Genomic DNA, 24,502 nt, shown 5'->3' on the forward strand with positions numbered 1-24,502 from the left:
GAAGCAGAGGCAGCAGCGATCTGCTAAATGGTAAAGGCAGTGCTGTCTTTAGGATGAATGTCAATCTCAGCAAGGTTAGGAGGCGCTGGGTGGGAGGGCATGCTGAACCAGGTCTGTTCTGTTAAGCTCAGGAGCCTTGAAGGGAACTGACTTGGTCCTAGCATGGAGCACCACTGCTTCCCTAGCAGAGGCCGATGCGAGGTTCCCACAGACAGCCTCGGCAAAATAAATTCACAGTAACAATGTATAAAACACACAAGGGGCCCTGGCCGGTTTGGCTCAGTGGATAGAGCATCGGCTTGTGGACCGAAGGGTCCCAGGTTCGATTCCGGTTAAGGGCACCTACCTTAGTTGCAGGCTCCTCCCAGGCCCGGGCCCTGGTCAGGGCTCATGAAGGAGGCAACCAATCGATGTGTTTCTCTCACATCCATGTTTCTCTCAGTCTTTCCCTCACTCTTCCACTCTCTAAAAAGCAATGAAAAAACATCCTCTGGTGAGGATTAAAAAAAATAAATAAATAAAAACAAAACACACAAGGGAACAGGCCATCAGGAGTGCGAGTTAGCAAAAACAATAAGCACAGATTCAGACCTCCAAGAACTTCAGATATTGAAATTATTGCAGAAACATTATAAAACATATATATGTAAAATGCTCAAAGAAGTTTAAAAAATAAAGAGAAAATATGAAAGATTGATAAGAGGTACAAAAGTTAGAATGAGAAGTTCTAACTAATGTCTAATCAGAAACCTCAAAGAAGAGAATTGGTATAGTTTTTCATATGGAAAATAATACAGTAACTGATAAATAATGATACGAGAATAAACTCTAGGTTTCACGTATTGACAACCGTAAACCGATTTCCCCCACCCCTGTATTTACAGAAGGAGCTTCCACTTACTTTGCGTGGTGGCGTGGATTTTCCAGAATCTAAATCCAGATCGAGGTATTCCACTTGTTTGTCTCCTTTGGGCTTGATCATAGGGCTGCTTCCTCCATCAAGACTGCTACTGCCAAAAAGGTTCTGAAAGGGCAACACAACAAAATCAACTGCCCAACACTCATGAGACATATTGCTTTTCTCCCTTGCCATCTACTAAAGCCTAAATATTTATTTCAAGAGGACACAGCTTGCCGAAACCGGTTTGGCTCAGTGGATAGAGCGTCGGTCTGCGGACTGAAAGGTCCCAGGTTCGATTCCGGTCAAGGGCATGTACCTTGGTTGCGGGCACATCCCCGGTGGGGGGTGTGCAGGAGGCAGCTGGTCGATGTATCTCTCACATCAATGTTTCTAGCTCTCTATCCCTCTCCCTTTCTCTCTGTGAAAAATCAATAAAATATATTAAAAAAAAAAAAAAAAGAGGACACAGCTTGAAAAATGTCTGCTTAGAAAATTAAATAAGTTTTTAGGATTGGGGGGAAAATAAGTAATGTCTAAAAAACTTACTTTAGAATAAGCTAAAAGTAGTATCAAATGTCAAACTTGGTTCAAACCAAGACTGGGATGTCAAGCTACTATAAGTTTTGATAGCTCAACCTGAATATTATTAAAATGATATATGTATTCAATTACATATTTACTTATTTTTAAATATATTTGTATTGATTTCAGGCAGGGAGGAAGAGGGAGAGAGAGACAGAAACATCAACGATGAATGAGAATCATCGATTGGCTGTCTCCTGAATGCCCCCTACTGGGGATTGAGCCTGCAACCCAGGCATTTGCCCTTGACTGGAATCGAACCCAGGACGCTTCAGTCCTCAGGGTAACGCTCTATTCACTGAGCCAATTATATTTTTAAACTACAGGATCCTTATGCACCTTGCCTTCAAATTAATTTTTTTTTAAAGTTCTGTATTTTATTTAAAGGCTTTCACACTGAAATTAGTTTTAGAACAAGTATGTTAATTAAAGCTTCTAGAATAATGACCCTATTGGCAAACGGTATTTTATTCCAACCATCTGGAATTTTTACCACTTCATTTCCTGTCTTCTCTTGGTCTTATCCCTTCCACCCTAATAGGATTTGTACAATAGTAGGTCTAGTCTCTAAAAAAAAAAGATAAAGAAGGGAGAAAGTGGACAGCAATTTTTGCTCAGGTTAAACAGAGTAAGCTGTGAGTTAGGGCTAAGACAACTGCTAGGAAAACAGTTTATCCCTCATTTGCAAGCAGGGCCGCTGACAGGCCGTGTGCAATGTTTTTGTGAATTAGAAAAAGATGCCCTCCTCCTCTCGGGTGTCACGGCTCTGTGCCGGGCCCCGCCGCGGGTGAACGGGACATGGTCTGGGTTGCTCGATAGCTTGTGAGTGCGGCCTGTTGTACATACTACACACGGTAGGCAGGGTGATTATGCAGTAACCAATCTGCACCACCGAATGTGATGGCTCTGTTAGTAGGAACAGATTTTTAAACCAAATTTGTCAACTATTCCTAATACAATATTGACAGTAACATGCAGCAGACAAAAAACAAGCAAGTTTGGGTACTCAGTACAAAGAGCCATTTTCCTCCTGCCTTTTTCCCCTAATTCATAAAGAAACTGATTTTTTCCCTCTAAATGAGGTGGTATTTCATTCTAACATAAAAAATCAAGCAGGAGTGTGTATGTGTGAAAATATTTTTGTATTCAAATGTGACCAGTGGAAGAACCTGTACCTGGAATTTCCCTAATTGGAAACACCTAGAATTCACAGTATCACAGCCTATGAAAGGAACCCATGCGTTCATCTGATGTACACGTTTAATCTCAGTAAGTTGTTCCCAAAATGTATTTCTCAGAATTTCTAGGTAAACTGTTTTCTAATTATTACTGGAACTGGAAATTTTTTCATCTTGAAGTATTGTTAAAATTTATGCCCCTATTTGCTCCTGATCTAATCTCAATTGGGAACAGCCTGTCACTGCGTTCTAGCCTTTAACCCAGTGTTTTCTCAAAACAGTTTAGAAAAACCCTAAGATTCCAGGAGTTATTATGAGTGTTCTGTGAATTAGAAGAATAAAATAAAAACAACTTTGTTTTCCTAAAATTATTTTTAAAATGTGCAAAATTATTGAGCATATTTTTGTTGTTATTGTTACATAACAATATTTGTCTTTAGTAATGATGTATTTGTCATTCAAATGTCAGGAGTCACATTAAGGGCTCAATTCACGAATGTTTGACTTTGGATCTGTGTATAAATGAATAGGCAGCATCCAGTATAAAATATTTTCTTGCATAGTTTCAAAAATCAAGTACATCCTATAAAAATTATAACTGGAAGCCTTTTAAAATTAACTAATTTTATTTCTACTTTTTAGATATTGATATTACACTTTGACCCTCTACTGGTTTTAGACTTTAGCATACTATTTTTAAAAAGCATTAAAAAATTATCTTTTATCCTATTTCCTTAGGTATAAAGAAATATGTCAGGATAAGACTAATAGACTGGAAGAAAGAAGAGAGAAGTAAAGATGAAGACTTTACATACCGAGTCTTCACCAGATAGGTTTGGGTTCATGGGTACATAATTCTCTTCGCTGTCATGTGAGTCGCTGCTTGAAGTTGTGCTATGCACTGAATCCGGTCGGGGAGACATGGGAAACCTAGAAGAACTAATTACAAAAATTATCATTACAAACACAAACCCTGACAGAGTTTCTAAAATCACTTCCAAAATAAAAATGAGTGACAGTTTCCATTCTTTCAGAAATTCCCATTTAAGTTTATAATAATCTATTTACACATCCTATCTAATAAAGAGGGAATATGCTAATTGGCCGTCATGCCCTCACAAAGATGGTGGCGCCCAGTCCCCTCAGCCCCACTGGGGCGGCAGGCATGTGGCATGGCCGGGCCCGCCCCCACGTGGGTCCGGCTGCTCCACGTGCCTGCCTCTGGAGTCCCCCAGTCCCTTCAGCCCCCCAGCTGCCCAGGGCTGGCCTGAGGTGCAGGCAAGCCTCAGATGTTGGCTGCCCAGCTGCCCAGGGCTGGCCCAAGGGATGACCAAACAACTGAACAAGCAGGCTGTGTGGGGTGACCAGGCCGGCAGGGGGGTTAGTGAGGGATGACCAAATGAATGAACAAGCAGGCTGCGTGGGGCAACCAGGCTGGCAGGGGGGTTAGTGAGGGATGACCAAATGACTGAACAGCAGGCTGCGTAGGGCGACCAGGCTGGCGGGAGGGTTGTGAGGGGCGACCAGCCTGGCAGTGGGGGCATTTGGGGGTAACCAGGCCAGCAGAGAGGGCTTTGGGGGTGACCAGACCAGCAGGGGTGGGCAGTAAGAGGCAACCAGGCTGGCAGTGGGGGGTGCAGTTGGGGGCAACCAGGCTGGCAAGGGGGGAGAGTTAGGGGCCACCAGGCCGGCAGAGGGGGGTAGTTGGGGGAGACCAGGCTGGCAGGGGGGGGGCAGTTCGGGGTGACCAGGCAGGCAGGCATATGAGCGATTAGGAGCCAGCGGTCCAGGATTGTGAGAGGGATGTCTGACTGCCGGTCTAGACTAGCAGTTGGACATCCCCCAAGGGGTCTTAGATTGGAGAGGGTGCAGGCTGGGCTGAGGCCCCCCTCTCCCCGTGCATGAACTTCGTGCACTGGGCCTCTAGTTTATTATAATAAAAGGCTAATATGCAAATTGACCAAACAACGGAACAACCGGTCGTTATGATGCACACTGACCACCAGGGGGCAGACGCTCAACGCAGGAGCTGCCCCTTGGTGGTGAGTGCACTCCCACAGGGAGAGTGCTGCTCAGCCAGAAGCCCTGAGCCAGGCTCCAGCTGGAGAGCACAGCGGTCCGCATCTGTTGGATATCCCCCGAGGGCTCCCAGACTACGAGAGGGCGCAGGCTGGGCTGAGGGACCCCTCTGAGTGCACAAATTTCGTGCACCAGGCCTCTAGTTTATTATAATCCAATTTTAGCATACATTCAAATGCACAACCAATATTTACAGCTACATTGCAAATGTATATTTTGGGCACCAAATGATCTGTGTAGAACAAAGAAAAAGTATTGTTAGGGATTTGGAGGATAAGTAGAAAGTCAAGAGATATAAAAAGAAAAGATTTATGAATTCCCATTGAAAATAACTATGTATACAAGAAACATGTACACATATTCAACACAGGTTGGTAACTTCATATATTCATTTCTTTATATACATTTAAATAAATCTTAATTAAATAAGTTCTGCAAGAAACTACCATATTTTCCAGATCAGTTAGTTCTTAGAAATTTCTAGCCTCATCAACCCTTTACACTCTTAAAAACTATTGAGAACTCCAAGGAACTTTTGTTTATATGGGTTCTATCTATTGATATTTACCATATTACAAGAAATAGAAAAAATTTTAAACATAAGAGTACACAAATACACATTCTATTTGCTGTCACACAATATCAGTTAATGTTATGCGGCCTCTGGAAAACTCTGGTACACACTCATGAGAGAAGAAGAGTGGAAAAAGCAATTGACAGCTCAGTATTGTAATGAAAACAGTTTTGATTTCACAGAACCCCCAAAAGGAGGCTTCCCAGACCATCCTTTGAAAACCACTGTTCCAGGTACTGTATTTTCCATTATAAGGAACAATCAAGCTATATATTTAAATGAAACTTACTCTCGAGCAAAACTTCTAGTGATGGGAGACCTAACTGGGGCTTGTAATTCTTCCCATTCCGGCAAAGGTTTTATTTCTAAAGGTGCTGGCTTGGCTGAAATAAAAGAGAGAAAAAGAAATTTTAGTATACAGAAATTTGGAAAACAAAACCAGATCCTCTCCCTATATATTTACACGTTATAGACAGAGTACATCTAAGACCAACTAGTTTTACAGATGAAACAATGTTCGTGGATGTTTATATGATTTGCCCAAGATTACACAGCTAAACAATCAGTGACAAAGTTAATCAGATGATGTTTCATGATTGTTGACTGAAAGCCTAAAGCTCTATTACAAACATGTTGCTTCTTAATTTAAGTAAATATTTTATGAAGATAAACTGATAACAAAAGAGAGTAATGTGATGCAATGCCTTCACAGTTACTCGATTTATACTTTTCATGATTTCCTTATTTTATTTTTACCTAATTTTATCCTTAAATATGGAAATTTAATCATCTATGTAAAAATGTTCCGATTCTTCAATAAGTATCAGTTATATAACTATATAATAAAATAATGTATGAAAAGAATTAAATACAAAATTTTGTTAAAGTAAAAAACAAACAAACAAAAAATGAATGACCAAATCTTCTAAATTAGTTCATGCTCAGTCTGGAAACAAAGAAAACAAAGCAATAATTATATCTTTAGACTCAAATTCAGCTCTGAGAAAAGGCCATAATCAAGCAACTACCTCTACCAAATTAAGTAAAAATAAATAAACGCTAATATCCTTATTTTTTTAAATTTATAAATGGTCTTTGCTTATTTACCTCATTATTGCAGTGACAATCGCTATGCTAGTACAAACCACAGAGCTCTTGGCCCTTCTCATCAAGACTGAAACACTTTTCAGATATTAATTAAATGAGCAGAACTAAAATAATGTTATTTGTTAATGTTAATTATATTTTAGGAAACTATTTAAACATTCTAGGTAAGTATTTTAGTCACCTTTCATCCTACTATTCTAAATTAAAGATTTTCATTTTTCCAGGTTTCCTTCTAGTCTTTGTCCATATATGTGTACTTTTAATCAGCTATGCTATAATTACCGTCAAACAATAAAATAAGTGGTCATTTTAAAGGGCTAGGTAGATTCACTGGTGCTCATAACGAGGTATTTTAACTCAAATACAAAAAACTCAATGTGATTTTCTAAAGACTAGATTGATTTAAGTTCAAGTTAAAATAATTTTGCTCATCTATACACTTACAATGGACATGTACAGAATACTGCTCTGACTGAACGTATTTCTTTAACTCTTATATTTCCTTTTTTTGAAACCCAAAGGTTAATAGCAGTCTAGTTGTCAAATTCTATGTCATGGCATAAAACAATTAATCCATGGGAATGAGTTTGCATCCTATCTCAGAACAGAAATCATACATTATATATAAATATAGGCGACGAATGGAATTCACAAGCAGCTCACAATCTTAAAGAAAACAATTGGTATTGAAGCCTAAAGGGTTAAAAGAATGCAAAAGGACAAGACTGATTATCACATATGATCAAATGTTTAACATGCTGCTGTTAATGGCATAACAAGGAGACTCATTTTATATTATGGGAAGCATTCATTAGAAATAACATGCTGGGAAGCTTTATTTACAAAAGCAGTTGGATTTAAGGCTCTATCTTTACTTTTCACAAAATAATTAAATTCCCAACGCCCCATCCAGCATGCGGTGCTAAAGTACATACCCTTTCTTCTTGTAGCAAAGTCACGTATGGTTTGTGAATCAGTTCGCTCTAAACCATGGGGTTTGGGTCTTAAAATTTTAGGACTTTGACCTAATTGGTAAAAAGAAGACTCTCTTAATATGTTATTTTTTAATGGGAAAAATGGATTCTGTAAAAAAGCAACAGAGCCCTGAGCAGAAATGTTACATCTCAAAAGCATAAACGAAAGTTCCTTGGTGGAGACTATTTCAATCTTGCTACGTATCGCTCATGCTCAGTCCACTGGAAAAAGAGGAAGCTGCATGCAACAACATAATATGCAAAGTGTTACAACAGGTGGCAGGGTTAAGTGGGATAAGTGGCCCAGTTAGTTATCTTTATTTGTGGGAAGGAGGAAAAACACGTTCCATGTTAGCTCTTCTAACATGCCTTAGAAAACTGGGTCAAATAAAGAACATTTTTAAATCCCTCAGTCAGATCTCAAGTACGTCTTTTCTTTAAAGTTTGGTGTCCTAATAAAGTACTGAGGCCTACCTCCTTTCTCAATATTAATTTGGCGGAGGTATTTTCAAAAGGCTAATCTGACCATTCCTTCACCTCCTGACCAAACCCCTTCTAGAGAAGCAGGTGGATGCTGCAGTGCTTGCTAATCCAAGACCAACATTTGTTTCCCCTGGATTCTCAGTGGCTTGTCTGGTGACATCATTTTGCACGGATCAGATGTCTGCATTCTGGAACTGCTGAGGGTCTAGCTTCAATGTAAGGATTTAAAAACACAAATTCCTTTGCCATTATGTTCTTTTCATGTAATCTCTGGCACATACAAGTAATGATGAAAAACCTAGAAAAGGCAGGGTTAATACCCAGCAGTTGGCTTCATCCTCTTTCCCACATGAAGCCTGGATGTCAGAGTAGCAGTATCATTTGAATAAGTTATTTAAACTACTCTATTCTCAATGGTACCAAATTTTCTTTTTTCATGGCATTTACAAAGCTGAGTTGACATCTATTAGATGGCAAAATAAGAACTGGATGATATCTAGCACCTTATCTACCCAAATCTAAAAGTTTCCTAAAATGTGATTATCTAGAGCCCAGCTGGTGTGGCTCAGTGGTTGTCAACCTATGAACCAGGGCACATGCCTGGGTTGCAGGCTTGATCCCCAGGGTAGGGCAAGTGCAAGAGGCAGCCAATCAATGATTCTCTCTCATCATTGATGTTTCTATTTCTCTCTCCCTTTCCCTTCCTCTCTGAAATGAATAAAAATATATTTTTAAAAATGTGATTATCTAGATTATAAAACAAACATTCTCTAATTAACCAATTTTCTAAGTTCTGCAATTAATACACTGAGTTAATTCAGAAATGATGCAGGCCTACTTTAAGATGTGAGTGCTAACATGTTGGGCCATGATCCTACCCCTAATACTAACCTATCCAGGGCCCATGCTGGTTGGGCACTTTTCTAAAACAAAAGGGCATGTCAGTTTTTTATACTTCTCCAAAATGGTGTATTTCTCTTAAAAAAAAAAAAAAAAAAAAAAGAGGCAGAGGGTAAGCTTTTCCATAAGAAAATACATTTATTTTAGAGCTGAAAGGCCTTTACAGCCCAAACCCAGCTTCTTCATTTTAGGGATGAGATATCCTTGAAGAATGAGAGGAGGTGAAGTGACTTGCTCAGGTCACACTATTCAGACTAAATAAGGCTTCCACTAGTCTCCTACCCGCTGGTGTCTTGCTCCTGTACAATCCCATTTTGCTATCCTTTTGGGAAACAGAGAATCTTAGAAAATCAGTGTTTAGAGTTTCATTTTGAACTCCTCAGTTGCTTGAGATCTTACATCGACTTGAATGCCACAGATGGTGGATGTGTGAGTGGGGTGATGTTTAAAAATCACAAATTGCTTTTAGAGCTACTTTTGGCTTGTTGGTGCTTACTCAGTGTGTTCTCTGCCCTCGTCCTTTTCTAAAAGACCCACTTTCATTAGCTCTCAGCTTCTGCCTGATTTTTCACTGTGGTTTATCTAACAGTGGGTCATTCCTTACATTTCTCAACTTTCACCCTTGGCATCTTACCTGTACTTGTGGTTAAATAATCAAGGTCACGCGACTTCTAAATCTACCTAGTTTTGATCTACTTCCATACTTCAGCTGTCTGACAGGTCACCTCCAATTATCCTTCCAACATTTGACACTGAGGTCATCATCTCTCTCCAAACCAATGCCGTCTCTCAAGGGTACTCCTTGGTTTTCTTAATAGAAAAATATGGTATTGAGTGAGATTTTTAAAGCGCCTTTAAAACATTTAAGTGTATTTTCTAAGCATCCAGAGCTTAAGGTCGATTTTAGGAGAAAAGTTGCAATGTGGATAGGTTGTACTGAACTGTGCTGAGCCACTAAGACATTTTGTTAGCTTTATTTCTCTCTATCCTTCCAAACTCAATAGAAGTCAGGCCCCATGGTGTAAATATGCTTGTCTTGTAATGTCTTCTTTTCCTTCTAGGCCAGTGGTCGGTAAACTGCGGCTCGCGAGCCGCGGTTTGCCGCTCTGTTGACTAATGAGTTTGCCGACCACTGTTCTAGGCAAATACTTGAATGCTTTTCTGATTGTTGAAGAAAGGTGTGAAAATAAATAGTAAGAAATAAGAAAGGCAAAAATGAACCGATCTGAAGATACACTGATTCTCAAATTCGGAGTGTAAACAGAGGAACTCATTTGAGCCTCAACTTTTAATCCAAGGCAGTTATGACTTGGCTTTAGCTGGACCAGGTTGGAACAAAAAAAGCGACATTTTTTTTTTCTCTTCACTTGGCAAAAAGTGCTGACCACTCGTGAAATTCCTCTTGTGTTTATCTCCCCCAGACTGTCAATCTCTGGATCATGTGTTTCTTCCTTATTTGGAGCACAGTTTGGTAAACCATAATCTCTGGTTCAGATCTTTGCCCCAGATCCTAATCTACGTATCTACAAAACCACCCGCATGGATGGTCTGCAGGCGTTGGCACTACATGTCCAGAACGGAATTTATCCTCTGACTCACCACCAACCTGCGTGGTTTCCTATACTCCTGGTTCCCACAGCAGATTTCTCAGGAGTCATTCCAGATTCCACTTTCTCACCTCCCCATATCAGGTTTACTTTATACTTATACTGACAATGTAACTGTTTGTTTTCATTCACCCGAGAATTAAAAAAATAAATAAATCTGAAAGTCTGAAGTCCTTCCTTCCTTTGCTAATGTGCACGTCAGTTACCTGGTTTTTTGGGAGTGGAACTCATACTGTGTGGCTAAACGACCTCCACGTATACTGCATGTGCCCTCAAACTTTAAAGATCACTGTAAATCCCCAAGTTGAGGGAGCACCGAGAGCCAGGAAAGGCCTTTCTTATGTGATCATCTCTAAATCAAGGCTTCGAGAACCCTGGATTTGGAAAACGAAGGCAAAGCACTCTCTGAGAAAGATGCTGACAAAGGTATGATTTGAAAATAAAATAAAAATATTTCCTATGATGTCATTACATCTTAGAATGAGCTTTCTAGAGGCCAACCTGATTGTATTATCCGCCTGTATAAAACCCTTTCATGATGTACTCAGAATAAAGCCCAAACTCATTAGCGTGGATTATAATACTCTCAGGTTCAGGCACCTGCAAGGCATTTGGCGTTCATTCCTCCATTCATACTTTCCTCTCTCCCTCCCACCCACGGCTGTGCCAGCCCCATCTCCCCTCTTTTTAAAGGATCTGGGCATGCTGTTTATTCTGACTGGAAGATCCTCCGCCACCCTCCCCTCCTCTACCATCATTTAATTGCCACTCACCCACTCAGACTTTCCTCAGGGGAGCTTAGCTAATAGTGCCAAGAGCTTACCTCAACCACAGCCCCTTCCATGCTAATTATGATAATGTGTTTACTTTTCTCCCTCCTCCACTGAAGGTGAGCTTCTTCAGGGAAGCCATCTTTCTTTCCCTGCAAGACCTAGCAGAGGGCATGGCTAAGCTGGTAGGCACGGAAACCTACCATATTTAAAAGCTGTGGTGTGCAATCTGATCAATGTCATAATTTTTTTGTTTGTCCTTTAGAGGAAAACAAGAGTGAATGAAAGTTGTTTTAAAAGTTGGTCATCCCCAAATATGGTCACGGCAGTCACACAAGGTCATTTCAAATAAGCAGATGCAATCTTTTTTTGCAAAGTCCATGAACTGTTAAATATTATTTTAATAGGTACTGCCTACATGCATTCAACTCAAAGTGGAATTGTTTATGCTCGTCTGAACTTTTACAGATTATGCTATTTCCAGTAGGCATCTCAAAATTCAGGAAAGAAAAATAATTTACATTATTATTCTCTGCTAATTCCAAAAAGTCATCAAGGTAGCATATGAAAAACTTTCCCACTTGTTTTAATGGTCTCACTGTATAGAGAATAATAATTATATTGGAAGGTCCCGAATGTTTAGGCGGGAAAAACCCCACATGTAAAGGCTATGCCGTAAAAATACACTCCACATTCACTTCCTTTACACTGTAACACCAAACAAAAACCTAACTGAAAGTCAAACTTTAATGCTTGTTTATTAAAATCTAGTTATTTTTACCAGCGTCATTCATCCATCTTCCATTTATTATAGCATAAAAGCCATTTTGAGAAAGCATGTTAATTTTTAATTACATTCAAAATCTTCTTTAGAAGGTGTCTTGATAAAAATGTTTAGAGCAAATGTATCACTGTGCCCAGAAAGGACCCACCCAAGGAAGCTCCTCACGATGCTTCCTGCACCAAAGTGACGAGCCAGACCTGCCGACACTGTAACCAAACTCATGTACAAAAACACCAGAAGTAACCCTGCACCGCTTTTCCCAAACCAATACCCTAACTAATGGTCAGAACCACTGCAGAAAGCCATGAACGGACAAAGCCAAACAAAACAAAATAAAAAGACAGCATTTGAGGCTCAAACAGCTGCTCCATCATGTTAGAAGGAGACTGTATGGGGGAAGGGGTCTAGACAAGTGCTGTGATTAAATATGGTAGATTTATGTAAAGACTGACTTTCAGAGAAGCCACGATAGATATCTTACAGAAATTTCTCAAACTTCGCAATAGCTTTTCTATGAAAATATAAACGTTTCAGTGAAAACAAAACATAATTTGTGCTGCATTTCCAAAGCCTCATCTGTTTTCCTAATATTTAATACAACACATGGAATGATGTCTTTTCCTCTAGTAATATACACAAAACTTGGTTCAAAACAAATACTATCATGACAGAAATGGTACCGGTAAAAATATAGTTACTGCAGGTTAGGGGATTGGCGAAGGATCCATGAAAATACATTAAACATACGAGTTTAGAATATCTATGTATTTCTGCAGCTTCAGTTACTCAGAAGTATTTGAAAAACTCATCTGTACTAGTAACTACAGCAGCTGACGTCTATAATTGGGGGGTATAAATAAGACTAGAATGTCACTCATTTATTGTAGATCCTTCCAAAGATACTCCAGAAACTGGCTATACTGGATGTTGAACCAGGCTCTGAAACTAACCAAGCCATATTTGATAGAATTAGGTTTGTTTATTATTATGTTTAGTTAATAAGAGATACTAGAATAATAGATTGAGTCATGTATCTGATGTCACAGAATGAGAAATTTACAACAGACTCATCTGATGCTATGATAATGAAAAGAATTTCATGACCAAATAAGACATTTGTTTTACAGTTTAAGTTCTGAAGAATAAACTTTGCTTCAAGATCTGAATTTAGGTTTAAAATGTGTTTTTCTTGAATAGTTAAAACTTTCTAAAGTAGGTTGACAATGTTTGTCCTGCAATATTAAATACCTTCTCATGCATCCTCTCTCGTATCATATTTATTGAAAAAGTAGGATAGTACTAAAGAAAAGCAAAAATATTTTCTTATTTATTTATTTATTTATTTATTTATTTATTTATTATTTTTGTTAATCCTCCCCCAAGGATATTTTTCCAATGATTTTTAGAGAGAGTAGAAGGGAGGGGGAGAGACACACAGAGAGAAACATCAATGTGAGAGAGACACATCGATTGATTGCCTTCCACATGTGCCCTGACCACGGCCAGGGATCCAGCCTGCAACCGAGGTATTGGTATGTGCCCTTGGCCGGAATCGAACCAGGGACCCTTCAGTCCACAGGCCGATGCTCTATCCACTGAGCCAAACCGGCTAGGGCAACATTTTCTTTATTACTATGATTTTAGTAACTACTATTTTGCAAAACCCATTCTCCTTGATTTTGCCAAAAACTATGTGGGTATTTATTCTGGGTGCTTTCTCAGTTCATTTTGCATCTAAGAAAAGATACCAAATAAATATTCTGGCCCATGAGCTCAGAACTGTCTCTTAACAGTTCAGCTAATTTTGTAAAAGACTGAACACAATCTCTAGAAGTCACCAAGAACCTGCTTCGTTCTGTTCTAATGTGGAGTCACTTTATGGAGGTTAATTACTCTGCCAGAATGTGCTAGAATATACTGTCACTATACACATAGGGAGGTGTAAATATACAAATATGTTATATATATAATATATCATATATAGTATACTAGTACATGCCATATTATTATGATATGCTGTCTATTATAATATGGGGTACATGAGCTCTGTTAGATCTAGATGAAACTAAAAGCATTATTTTACAACTTTTCTAACATATAAATAAGGATCTTTTCTGATTCTGCATTAAGCTTACCACATGGAATTATTAACTGTGAAATCGACCAGGAATTTTCAAACTGCATTCCGCACAGCCCGAGGGGAGGAAGGAACAGGCAGGGGGGTAAAACAGGTGGGAGTCGGAGCCTGTACCTCATCCAACCCGTACCACCTCCACATTTATGGGAGACCTCAAGATATACAACTGTGACGTTTGTCGTTAGAAAGTGTAGCTCTGCTGCTACCATGCACTGATTACAGAAAAGAACCAGTGTAGCATTAAAATGAATATTTCATAACCCCAAAGAGTTCATGACACTTGTATTTTTAATCCTTCGGCAACCTTGAGCTCAATGATAAGTATACGCATGTCCAAAAAAACTTCCACATATTGCAGGCAAAGAAGGAAACGACCAATAGTGTCTAAATAAATTTAAAGACAAAGGAGGACAAAGAGTAACAGAAGGAAAAATTATTAAATAAAAAGCCAGTGATGCTTACACCCTTTCTAAGGTAACCATGCGGATCATGGCCCTGCTTCTGCGGCTGTCTGGGTGGCATGGATGTTAGACGAGTCCGTCTTCCCAGCTGTTGGACCAAAGGTGGACCCTGGACCCAACAGCAGCCAAACTATGGCCTGGCCTACAATCCATCATGGGCTTGGTGTGAACGACAAGTGAGACCAATCTCTCTGAGTGACCTGGAGTGAGTAAATGATGAAGGAGGCAACTAGCAGATGCGGGAGCTGCAAGGGCATGTACAAAGGGGCCACGAGGCAGCATCCAGGCCACCGAGGGGCACTGTGGGCCAGAGCTCTGGGAAAGCAGAAAACCAAGTAGTCAAGCAGAGGATACAGAGTAGAGGAACACAAAGAAGGAAAGAACGTGAGAGAGAGAACACAGCCAGACGCAAAGACTTCCCACAGGACAGACACGCAGGGAGCAGGACGAAGTGACAGTACCCTGGGGGTGCCTCGGCTCCCAATCACTTTCTCACTTCAGCACAGGAGTCTCCGCACAGCAAAAGGAAACAAAACTCACTTCCTTAAGTTACTCTGAGTGAGTCTGTCTCCCTTCCCCACAACTGGTACTTAATGAGAATTAATATTAATGATCTAAGCCCAGGCTAATGAGAAATTTACACAGACATTACATGCTCTTAAAAAGCTACGTATAGCCTTAGCCGATTTGGCTCCATGGATAGAGCACTGGCCTGTGGACTGAAGGTGCCGGGTTTGAGTCCAGTCAAGGGCACATGCCCGGGTTGTAGGCTCGATCCCCAGTGGGGGGCATGCCGGAGGCAGCCAATCAATGATTCTCTCTCATCATTGATGTTCCTATCTCTTTCTCCCTCTTCCTTCCTCTCTTAAATCAATAAAAATATATATTTTTAAAAAAAGATAAAAAGCTATGTACAGCACATGAGACTTTTCAAATGTGCTGAATACCCCAGAAGTTGTGCCACTGGTCACAGCCGATATAATAACTTACTTGGTGGTCCAGATTAAGTCACATTAACAGCAATGCTGCAACACAGCTAGTGGTGAGGGTCTTAACCACTCAAACCCAAATTTTAAACCTTTAGTACATTATCACCAATTTGGCTGAAAAGTTTCTTTTCCATGGAGTTCTTGACAAACCATGCTACTTGAGAATTAATGTTACTTATGAAGGCCAGTATGAAAGAAAAGACTAGAAGCATTTATTTATTCCCCAGCAAGGAAGAATAATTTTTAAGAAGTTGTTATACAACAGAATGTTATACAACAGATTAAACAAAGCAATCTTGCTGTCAGGCACATTAATAATCGCAAGTTTGATTTGATACTATATACTCTGGTTTGATCTGCAATGTTTTGTTCTTTTAAAATAATTAAATTAGTTCTTAGAACTTAAAAGTCAAAAGATAATACACATAAAAGGTGAAATTTCTGGCTTCTCCTGATACATCAGAAGATTTGCATGTACGGGTCTGTATTACTTTCACAAGTCAACAAAGGGTTGTGGTCCAGGAGCAGTTAGTTACTCCAATTAGGGCACTCGAGTTTTTCCTAATTCTCTCCTCCTCTTCCCTGCCAATCCTTGTGAGTGCTTTAGTTTGTAACCTCTGCTGTCGAGACAGGAGATTTAAAAATCTCATGTAGGCATCAACATATAATAATTATTAATCTATAACAGCAATATCGCTTAAACAAGTTAATAACTAAGGTAATAGGAAATACTTCAGAATTTCTAGTCCCAATCCTGTTCTGGATTTAATGACAGTTCAAGGCAGAGCTAGACCCTTCTCCTATGCCCTGCTCTGCTTACCTTTTCTGTCCGGCTTGAGGTTCCTATCCACGGGGGGTGGTTCACAGTCTGCAACAGGGACGGGCCTTCTGGGAGGGGTCTTTGGGCTGGACCGGAAGCCCATATGAGCAGGAGGAGGAACTTGCATTCCAAATGAAGAGAAATCAAACGTCCCTGGGGTCATGGGCACATAATTTGCCTCCTGAATGGGCTCCGTAAAACTGCTGGAATGCTGTCTCGGCGGAGAGTTGGGATTCATCGGCACGTAATTCTCATCCAGCTCCTCACTTGATACACTTCCCACTGTCAATACATTTTTGGTTTTCTAAAACACACATACATTTCTCTTAATAAACAAAAACTACTGTCAAACAGGAAAACATAACTGCACGTCACACCTATTCGTACGGATCTGAAGGGGCTTCTATTTCATGATCTCATCTAGTCTCAGGGAAATAAGCATCAAGATTTTTTGACAATGAAATATACACTCGATCATGCCAAGGTTAGTTATACTTACAAAGTGGTTATGGAAGCCTTCAAGGGAACTAGATCTATCACTTGGAAATGTTCGTGGAATATCATAGCAGTCTTGAGAACTAGCATCTAAAATAAAGAACAAACTATAAACATTTCTTCTCACATTTGCCAGTTCTCAGGGTAATCAGGAATGACCTATTTTTTCTCTCTCTCTTTAGACACACACACATGCCGATACAAATGCACACAGACCTTAAAAAGGATGCTCACAGAATAGTATCTTGAATTGGCATGTTAAGCCACTAGAAAATGCAGGCACTTGTCACATGCTAATCAGTAACAGTATTTGATTATGACAGTGAGTGACTGTCTAAGACTGGGGTGGTGGTGGGTTATCTAAAGATGGAGAAAGATATACTTCTATTTTCTTACCTTTTGCACCACCCTGGGCCTCCATTATATCTCACTAACTTACACCCAGATTACGCAAACACTTCAAGGGAATTAGATGCATTAAATCTTTATCTTCTTTAAGACAGCTGGATAACTCCACCATCATTTTTAGGGTATGAAATTTTACACTTTGCTTTTCTGTTTTTAGGATATTAAGAATCTTAGGGTATAACCCAGACTCAACTTTTCTCCTCTCAAGCTCTGTAACTTCTGGAAGGCTCGAGGAGACAAAGTAGGAATAAATGAAGTGACGAGGAATAAGGAGAGAGAAGATTCAGAGCTTTAAAAATAAAAAACAGCAAACAAAAATCAGAGTGGCTTGATTGGGACTGATGATTACCTGCTAGACACAATGTAAACATTGCTTATCTATCAAGGAAGGAAATGGAGCCCCACAGATGTGACACATAGAAGTGGCCCTAAGGGCACAAATACAGGAAAGGGTATGAGTCTCGGAAGCTGTGTGGCTGGCCCATTTCCTGTTCCTCTGTCCCATCAGGGTCTATACCCCCCATAATATATAGAAAGAGGGAGAGAGGGGGGCAGACTTCCTGAGGCAGGAAAGAATTCCTAAGGCTATACTTCTTCAGGGATGAAAAACTCCCAACTCTTTGTCTCTCTCTCTCTCTCTCTCTCTCTCTGTCTCTCTCTCTCTCTCTCTCTCTCTCTCTCTCTCTCTCACACACACACACACACACACACACACACACACAGTCTCCCAGGAATCTACTGAGACCCTAGTATCTTTGCTACATGAGTGGGTAACTGCAGGATTGAAGAAACAAAGGACTATCATTTGGTATCCTATTATGCTTAACAGAACAAATATTCAGCCCGGCAGGCGTGGCTCAGTGGTTGAGCATAGAACCAGGAGGTCACCAGTTCAGTTCCCAGTGAGGGCACATGCTCAGGTTGTGGGCTCCATCCCTAGTGTGAGGCATGCAGGAGGCAGCCCATCAATGATTCTCATCATTGATGTTTCTCTCTTCTTTCTCTCTCTCTCTCCCTCTCCCTTCCCCTCTGAAATCAGTTAAGAATGTATTTTTTTAAAAAAGAACAAATATTCAGGAACAACATATCTTCTATCATGAACCTCTAACAGAGGAGAAGCCAAGGAGCGCTGACCTTTCCGCAGTTTGTTCAAATCCACCGTGGAGATGGTGTTACTGCGCGACGGCGGCATCCCTGCGGTGGGAACACAGTAGCTGTTGTCGGTGTCCGAGGCCGTGCGGGTGATGCTGCCCGTTTCCACAGGAGATCGGTCGTGAGCCGGGTGTGGTTTTGGTGGCCGGGGCGGAGGGATATCGGGAATAGTGTCTAGCTTTGACGTCTGTCCCAAGGTTCCTTCTGGAAATGTTCGTGGAATCTGGTAAGTGTTACCGGGTGTTGGAGGAATGTCATAGCTAATGGACACGTGCCTCATCTGAGTCTCTATGCTCGAAGTCCCCAAGGGCGTATTGAACACGTAGAGCTCTCCATCGGCCTCGGTACTCGACGGGGACGCCTTCGGCAGAACGTCGTGGGAGTAACTCCTGGGCAGGTTGTAGAGGCTGGAGTCCACGGAAACAGACACGGCGCGAGGCGGCGGGGAGTCATACATGATTTGCTGCTGGAAGAAGCCATTCAGTCCGTGTTTGCTCTGGGAGGAAGCAGGGGTTTTATGGGCAGGAACGTTATCATTGCAGTCTGTTTCAGAGGAGGTGGATTTTGCCGAATCAGCATGTGTTCTAAATAAAAATTGTTAATGACAGAAAATAAAACACGGTGAGGACATACGACTGCTTTTTAATACATATATTTATAGCTTAGCAATCAAAATTCATGGCTTTTTTCATTAGATTTGTGTGTGTGTGTGTGTGTGTGTGTGTGTGTGATCCATGAGATTGAAAGCACGAATGCTGCTCATTTTTTTTTTTTTTTTTTTTGGCTTATACACCAGGCAACCACACCGCCACCACAAAACCACCAAAAGCATTCTTCCTAATTTCTGTCCTGGACCTGCCCACACCCCCAACTCCACCTATTAAATCCACACATAAAACCACAATCCCTGAGGTACTGGGATTAGAAAGGTAAATGATTAAGGCACAGACACAAGGAAAAGCATTTCCTCTGAAGAGCATGCAAAAACGTGGTGCCAACACAATTTATCAAGGTGATCCCATTGCTCGTGAGCCACCTGTGGCAAATCTGTTGCTCTGTACCGCTGAAAGGCTAATGGTTACCAGGTACTGAATAAAGTCAGTGTGATCTACAAGGAGGGGGCAACTTGAAAGGCTTGGTATATCCTCCTTTCTACTCATTTTCTTTAACAAGCATTTAGCCAATACTGTAAAGAGGATCAAAACACACATCACAGAGTGAGCCAATTCCAAACTAATTACCGTAACCTTGAGGAATCTCACTAGAGAGTATTTTATGCTTTGGGTCCATTTTCAGTCTCTGCATTTTGTCGTATCACAAAATCTGAGTATAAGGCAAAATGAAGCTACAATCTGGACACCAGCACACTCTGTAATGTTAAACAGGATCCCTTAGCTACCCATGCATGCTGTCCGAAGTCCTGTAGGAACTTGAACGTACCAGTTTTAAAAAGGGTCTTGTGGGAGATTTTTAAGGGCTTAGCTTCCCTGATATTTTAGTAACACCTGGCTCTATGTACTCCATTTATGTTTTGGCATTCTCCTCTGCTATTATAAAGAACCCATGTTGTGATATCCTAATCTTCCTCGTCCCTCACTGATCATCCCCTTGTTCATTGACAGGTTCCTTCTTTCTGTCTCTCTGCCTAGGAATGGCCAACAGAATTCAATCCTCTCATTCGTGAGCACACACACCATTAAAAAGTCCTCCTGTCTCATGCTGTCACCTTCCAGCGAATGCTGACAACTCCCATCTATGAGTCCCATATTTTCCATCTGTTCCTATTTCTACTTGGTTATCCCAGTAGCTTATGTGTATCAAACAAAACCCAACTTTGACAGCCCTTTCCGATTTACCCTTAAAAGAAATGTCCTCATTCAGGTTCTCTAGGCTCAAAACCCAATCAGCTTTGATTCATTCTCTTTGATCTCCACCATCACTCAGGCACGAAGTCTTCCTTCCTAACCAAGTGTCCATCCCTTGCCCTAGTCCCACTGTCACCAACCCAAGTTCAGGTCTCTGCTAAGTTCTATACTACTGAACCCTCCTAAGTAAACTGCTGTACCCTAGATTCTTTTTCTTCCAATCTATGCATGGGATCATACTGCTAGGCTCGATTCCAGTCAAGGGCATGCACCTCGACTGCAGGCTCCTCCCTGGCCCGGGCCCTGGTCAGAGCGTGTGCACGAGGCAACCAATCGATGTGTTTCTCTCACATCACAATATTTCTCTCTCTCTCTTTTCCTCTTTCTTCCACTCTCTCTAAAAGTCAATGGAAAAATAACCTCAGGTGAGGATTAAAAAGTCTGTTTTTCCAAACATGGTTTTCATATCACTTATACACCCAGAGAAAATCCTGTTTAAGACCTCTATGGGTGTGGGAACTACAAAAAGCCCGAAAACTACTCCCCTTAGCATTGAGGCTTACCTGGCTCCACCTTTTATGTCCTATTTTATGTCCTACTATTCCGCAAACCAAAGCCTTTACTCCAGGCAGGCTTTCCTCCTCCTTATCTTCAAGCCAGCACTCTCATTTTCACCTCTCCTAACCCTCAAGCATTTTTATGCAAATGACTAATGATAGCCTCCCTTTCTCTTACCAACCAGGTAGAGTTCAAATTCTACTCCTCCCTGGTTAGTAATTTCCAACATATTTACACATATTCTAAAAATGTGCACTGTCAGTGAATTCAAACATGTGAGTTATAAGATGCCAGAAGCACAATGAGCAATAAACGCCCTGCCTTTGACTAGCTTATAGTTTAGTGGAGAGTGAATAAAAATATCAATCTATTTCCAAATCTATGATAAAACAGAGATATGAAGGTATACCAAGGATGCTATAAAGACCCACAGAGGCATTTAAGCCAGCCTGGGAGTTTGGGGAAATGTTTCTTACAGGTGTCTGAGCTGAGACTTGCAGGCTGAGCAAGGGTTTACAAGGCAATTCTCCTATCTTGCCTCCATCTATAAATGCTTAAAATGTTTACATGTTTTGACTTCTTCACAAGGTTTACTTGTAAACTGTGAAGGTGACTGTATCCGAGGGGGCTGTAACCTATGTAATTAGTTTGTACCTTCAGAGCATCTAACAAAATAGTGGGCACATCATAAATATTTGTTAACTGCCATTTTTGCAAAAATAATAGATGCAAAATATATTTGAGCATAATTTTGACCACAACAGGAAAGCTGTGTTAACAGTGAGATCAATTAAAGATTTTATATAAAAAGATAATGTACTGAAAACTGTCACTTAGCTGTTGGCTTTTAAAAAGTTGATACTGAAAAATAATTGTGACTCTCCGTAAAATAAAATCTTAGTTAGTAGCATAGGTAACAAAGTTGCGAGTGTGTAATTTTAAATACTCACGGCAAACAAGCAAAAATCAAGTTAGAATCTGGTATTATTAACTGGTGTTGATTTATAAATTATTTTATTTTCTCTTACAGGTAAAATCCCATTACAACAAATATATAGAAATGCATTTTTGTAGTGTTTGATTCCATTATCTTAGGGAATAGGTCACAGAAATGAATTTGTGGATCTTAAAGATTCTATATAAAATTTTTTGAACAAGTGCTTGTGTATTTCTATCCCAGTGACAGTCACTTTTTACATGCAAAAAAAAAAATCTTTTTGTTATAAAACATAATGCTTAGTATCCAATAACCCTGTTTAAAAATCTTTCACATCTACTATGCAATTCATGCCCACATTTATACTACAAATTCAGATAATAAATACACCCAATATCATTAGTTGTCACAGCTGTTAATGGCACTGACAGGCCTCCTGATCATTATTTTTTAGCTCCAACACTTGACAGGCCTCCTGATCATTATTTTTTAGCTCCAACACTTACCATGACCTCAAGCCTTTCAATTACTCAATATCAAATTCAACTATCTTACAGCTTAGAAGAGAGGGGTCTTGGAGCAGAGATGGAGATGACGGGAAAAGCAGGATTTGGGAAAGTCTTTATGATACCTCTGGTCCAGCACCGAAATCCACATACTTCTTTCTACTTAAAATTTGTAAAGGTGAAGGCTTGGGTAAGCTCCACTTCATTGCTAGGTAGGAAAATCCCCCTTTCATAGCTTTTAGCAAAATATTTGATTTCATCCAATTTCACTAAAGCTCAATTTGTATTTTCCATAGGTTTTGCTATATTGGGATTTTACCTGTATGATTTCTCACACAGATCCAAAGCAACCACAACACACTCACTGCAGTGGAATCGTTTTGCTTTCAAAATCTTCTAGTAGTAGGTATTCCTCTCCTTCTTCAGAAACAAAAGATGACCCTTGGCTGGTTTACAATCACATAAGAAATGGAGCAAGATCACCATTTATAAATCAGTGAAATCTGTTAAGCAAGTAATACTGTGAGTCTGTAACAAAGACTACGAAACGGAAGACAGGTTTCCAAAAGAGCTTCCGGTAAAAGTGTTCCTTGCCAAAGATGCTAGAGAATGTGTTTCTTCAACAAAACCTCATGAAGAACAGACATCATTAGTGGAGGAATATAAACTTGAAATATATGCATAAAAGAGAAGCCTATATGGATGGTTTCTTTTAAACCTTAAAAGTTTACAGGTAAGATTGCTAAGTGACCGTACGCACGCGCGCGCACGCACACACACACACACACACACACACACACACACACACACAGGTATATGTGGTTTACCTGGTGGGTTCAGGCTTCTTGCTTTGACAGTTGAATAGCAAGAGGTAGTCTTGAGGATCCTCCTGGATGCCAAGAGTCTCCTGATGTGGCAGGTTAATGAGCTGATATGGAGGAGGTTGGGCAGCAGAGGATGAGTCCACCTGGGCGGACGGTGGTGTTGTAATGACAGCTGACGGTAAATCCACTTGCAAGGAGCTGCCAGGGGGCTTCACAGGATCTGCGACACCAAAGTGGGGCTGTCATTCTCCATCCCATGTTAAGAATTTTATTTCTTAAGCAAAGCCACTTGAAAGTTTGGAGGTAAGTTGTTTAAATACATGGAACTAGGCTAAACCATGATCCTGTCAGTTAAAACAAATACGACCTAAACGACAACATTTATACAGAAGATAATCGTTTCATATTAAAGAGATCTGAAGAGTAGGGATCTTTCTTCCAGAGGCTGTAAAAAAGCCATGGTTAATCTTGCCTTGAACAGTCTTTAGTTTTGAGGCTCCTGGAAGGGAAGATGATCTACCATATTCTACCGTCTTTAGCACAAAAGGCAGATTTTTTCCATGATGATACAGTGCTTCCTAAGCCAACCCAACCTTCCATGGTGGCCCATGTTATTGCGTGGCGCCTGCAGGTCCATGGTGCTGCGGGTACCAGGGTCAGCTCTTGACCTCATCTTTATTCTGCTATTCATCTGTTCTACTTCTCAGCTGACTAGGGAGAACTAGTTCTAACTGGGGGATTCATGTCCAGGGAAAGAGCTTTTCTTTAAGGCATCACCTCTTCCCTCAGCTCATCATCTCATTTGCCATTTATTGAATTTATGTAAGATTTTCCATGCAAAAGGTGTCAGCAAGTAAAGAAGTAATTTATTAAGCATTTAACTAAGGGCCAGGAACTAGAAAGAAACTTTCATTTGCAAGCTCACGAAAGAAAAGACCTTCAACTAGCCATAAAAAGCAAGCCCAACCATCCCAAACAACATGCTGTGCAATGTTCTTTAAAAGGGAAGGGACACTGCCCTACCACTTTGGCTCAGAAAATGTACTATTTTCAAAGTTAAGTCTTCAGGATTATTTTATTCATGTTAATCTGACCATCTACTCAGCTCTTCATATTTTAATGTAAGCACTGCATTGTCTTAATATTCTCTAAATAAAATTACTGGCCAAAGTTAATCAACTGACCTAAAAAAGAAACTTCTGTCTTATAAAAACATGTCATTTGCCCACATTCGACTCTACAAGTAGTTGAATGGACCATGTTTGTTGCTTTTTGCCTCACCTAGGTTTCTAACTTACTGCTCTTTCCAAGTAATGTTGGGATCAAGTTTCTGAGAACCAAATATCAGTTTAGGGTTTGCTTATGTGTGTAAAATTATTTCCTGAGTTATTTCTTAATTCAGAAGGCATGA

At 40.2% G+C, this 24,502-nt stretch overlaps 1 protein-coding gene across 2 annotated transcripts in view; it reads right to left on the minus strand.

The window, feature by feature from the left end:
* The window catches only part of GAB1 (GRB2 associated binding protein 1), a 114,346-nt gene that overhangs the window by 3,235 nt on the left and 86,609 nt on the right, over positions 1 to 24,502 (minus strand). Inside the window, exons 3-10 of one of the 2 annotated variants that reach the window (XM_008143820.3) lie at positions 23,095 to 23,311; positions 18,384 to 18,985; positions 16,846 to 16,931; positions 16,347 to 16,650; positions 7,357 to 7,446; positions 5,604 to 5,697; positions 3,477 to 3,600; positions 902 to 1,024 (exon numbers count right to left, since the gene is read on the minus strand). In XM_008143820.3, coding sequence (XP_008142042.1) covers positions 902 to 1,024; positions 3,477 to 3,600; positions 5,604 to 5,697; positions 7,357 to 7,446; positions 16,347 to 16,650; positions 16,846 to 16,931; positions 18,384 to 18,985; positions 23,095 to 23,311 — 1,640 coding nt within the window. The remainder of the gene's footprint in view (positions 1 to 901; positions 1,025 to 3,476; positions 3,601 to 5,603; positions 5,698 to 7,356; positions 7,447 to 16,346; positions 16,651 to 16,845; positions 16,932 to 18,383; positions 18,986 to 23,094; positions 23,312 to 24,502) is intronic. The other variant, XM_008143829.3, reaches the window with a different exon arrangement.

Source organism: Eptesicus fuscus, chromosome 6 (genome assembly GCF_027574615.1).
Source record: "Eptesicus fuscus isolate TK198812 chromosome 6, DD_ASM_mEF_20220401, whole genome shotgun sequence".
Lineage (NCBI taxonomy): Eukaryota > Metazoa > Chordata > Mammalia > Chiroptera > Vespertilionidae > Eptesicus > Eptesicus fuscus.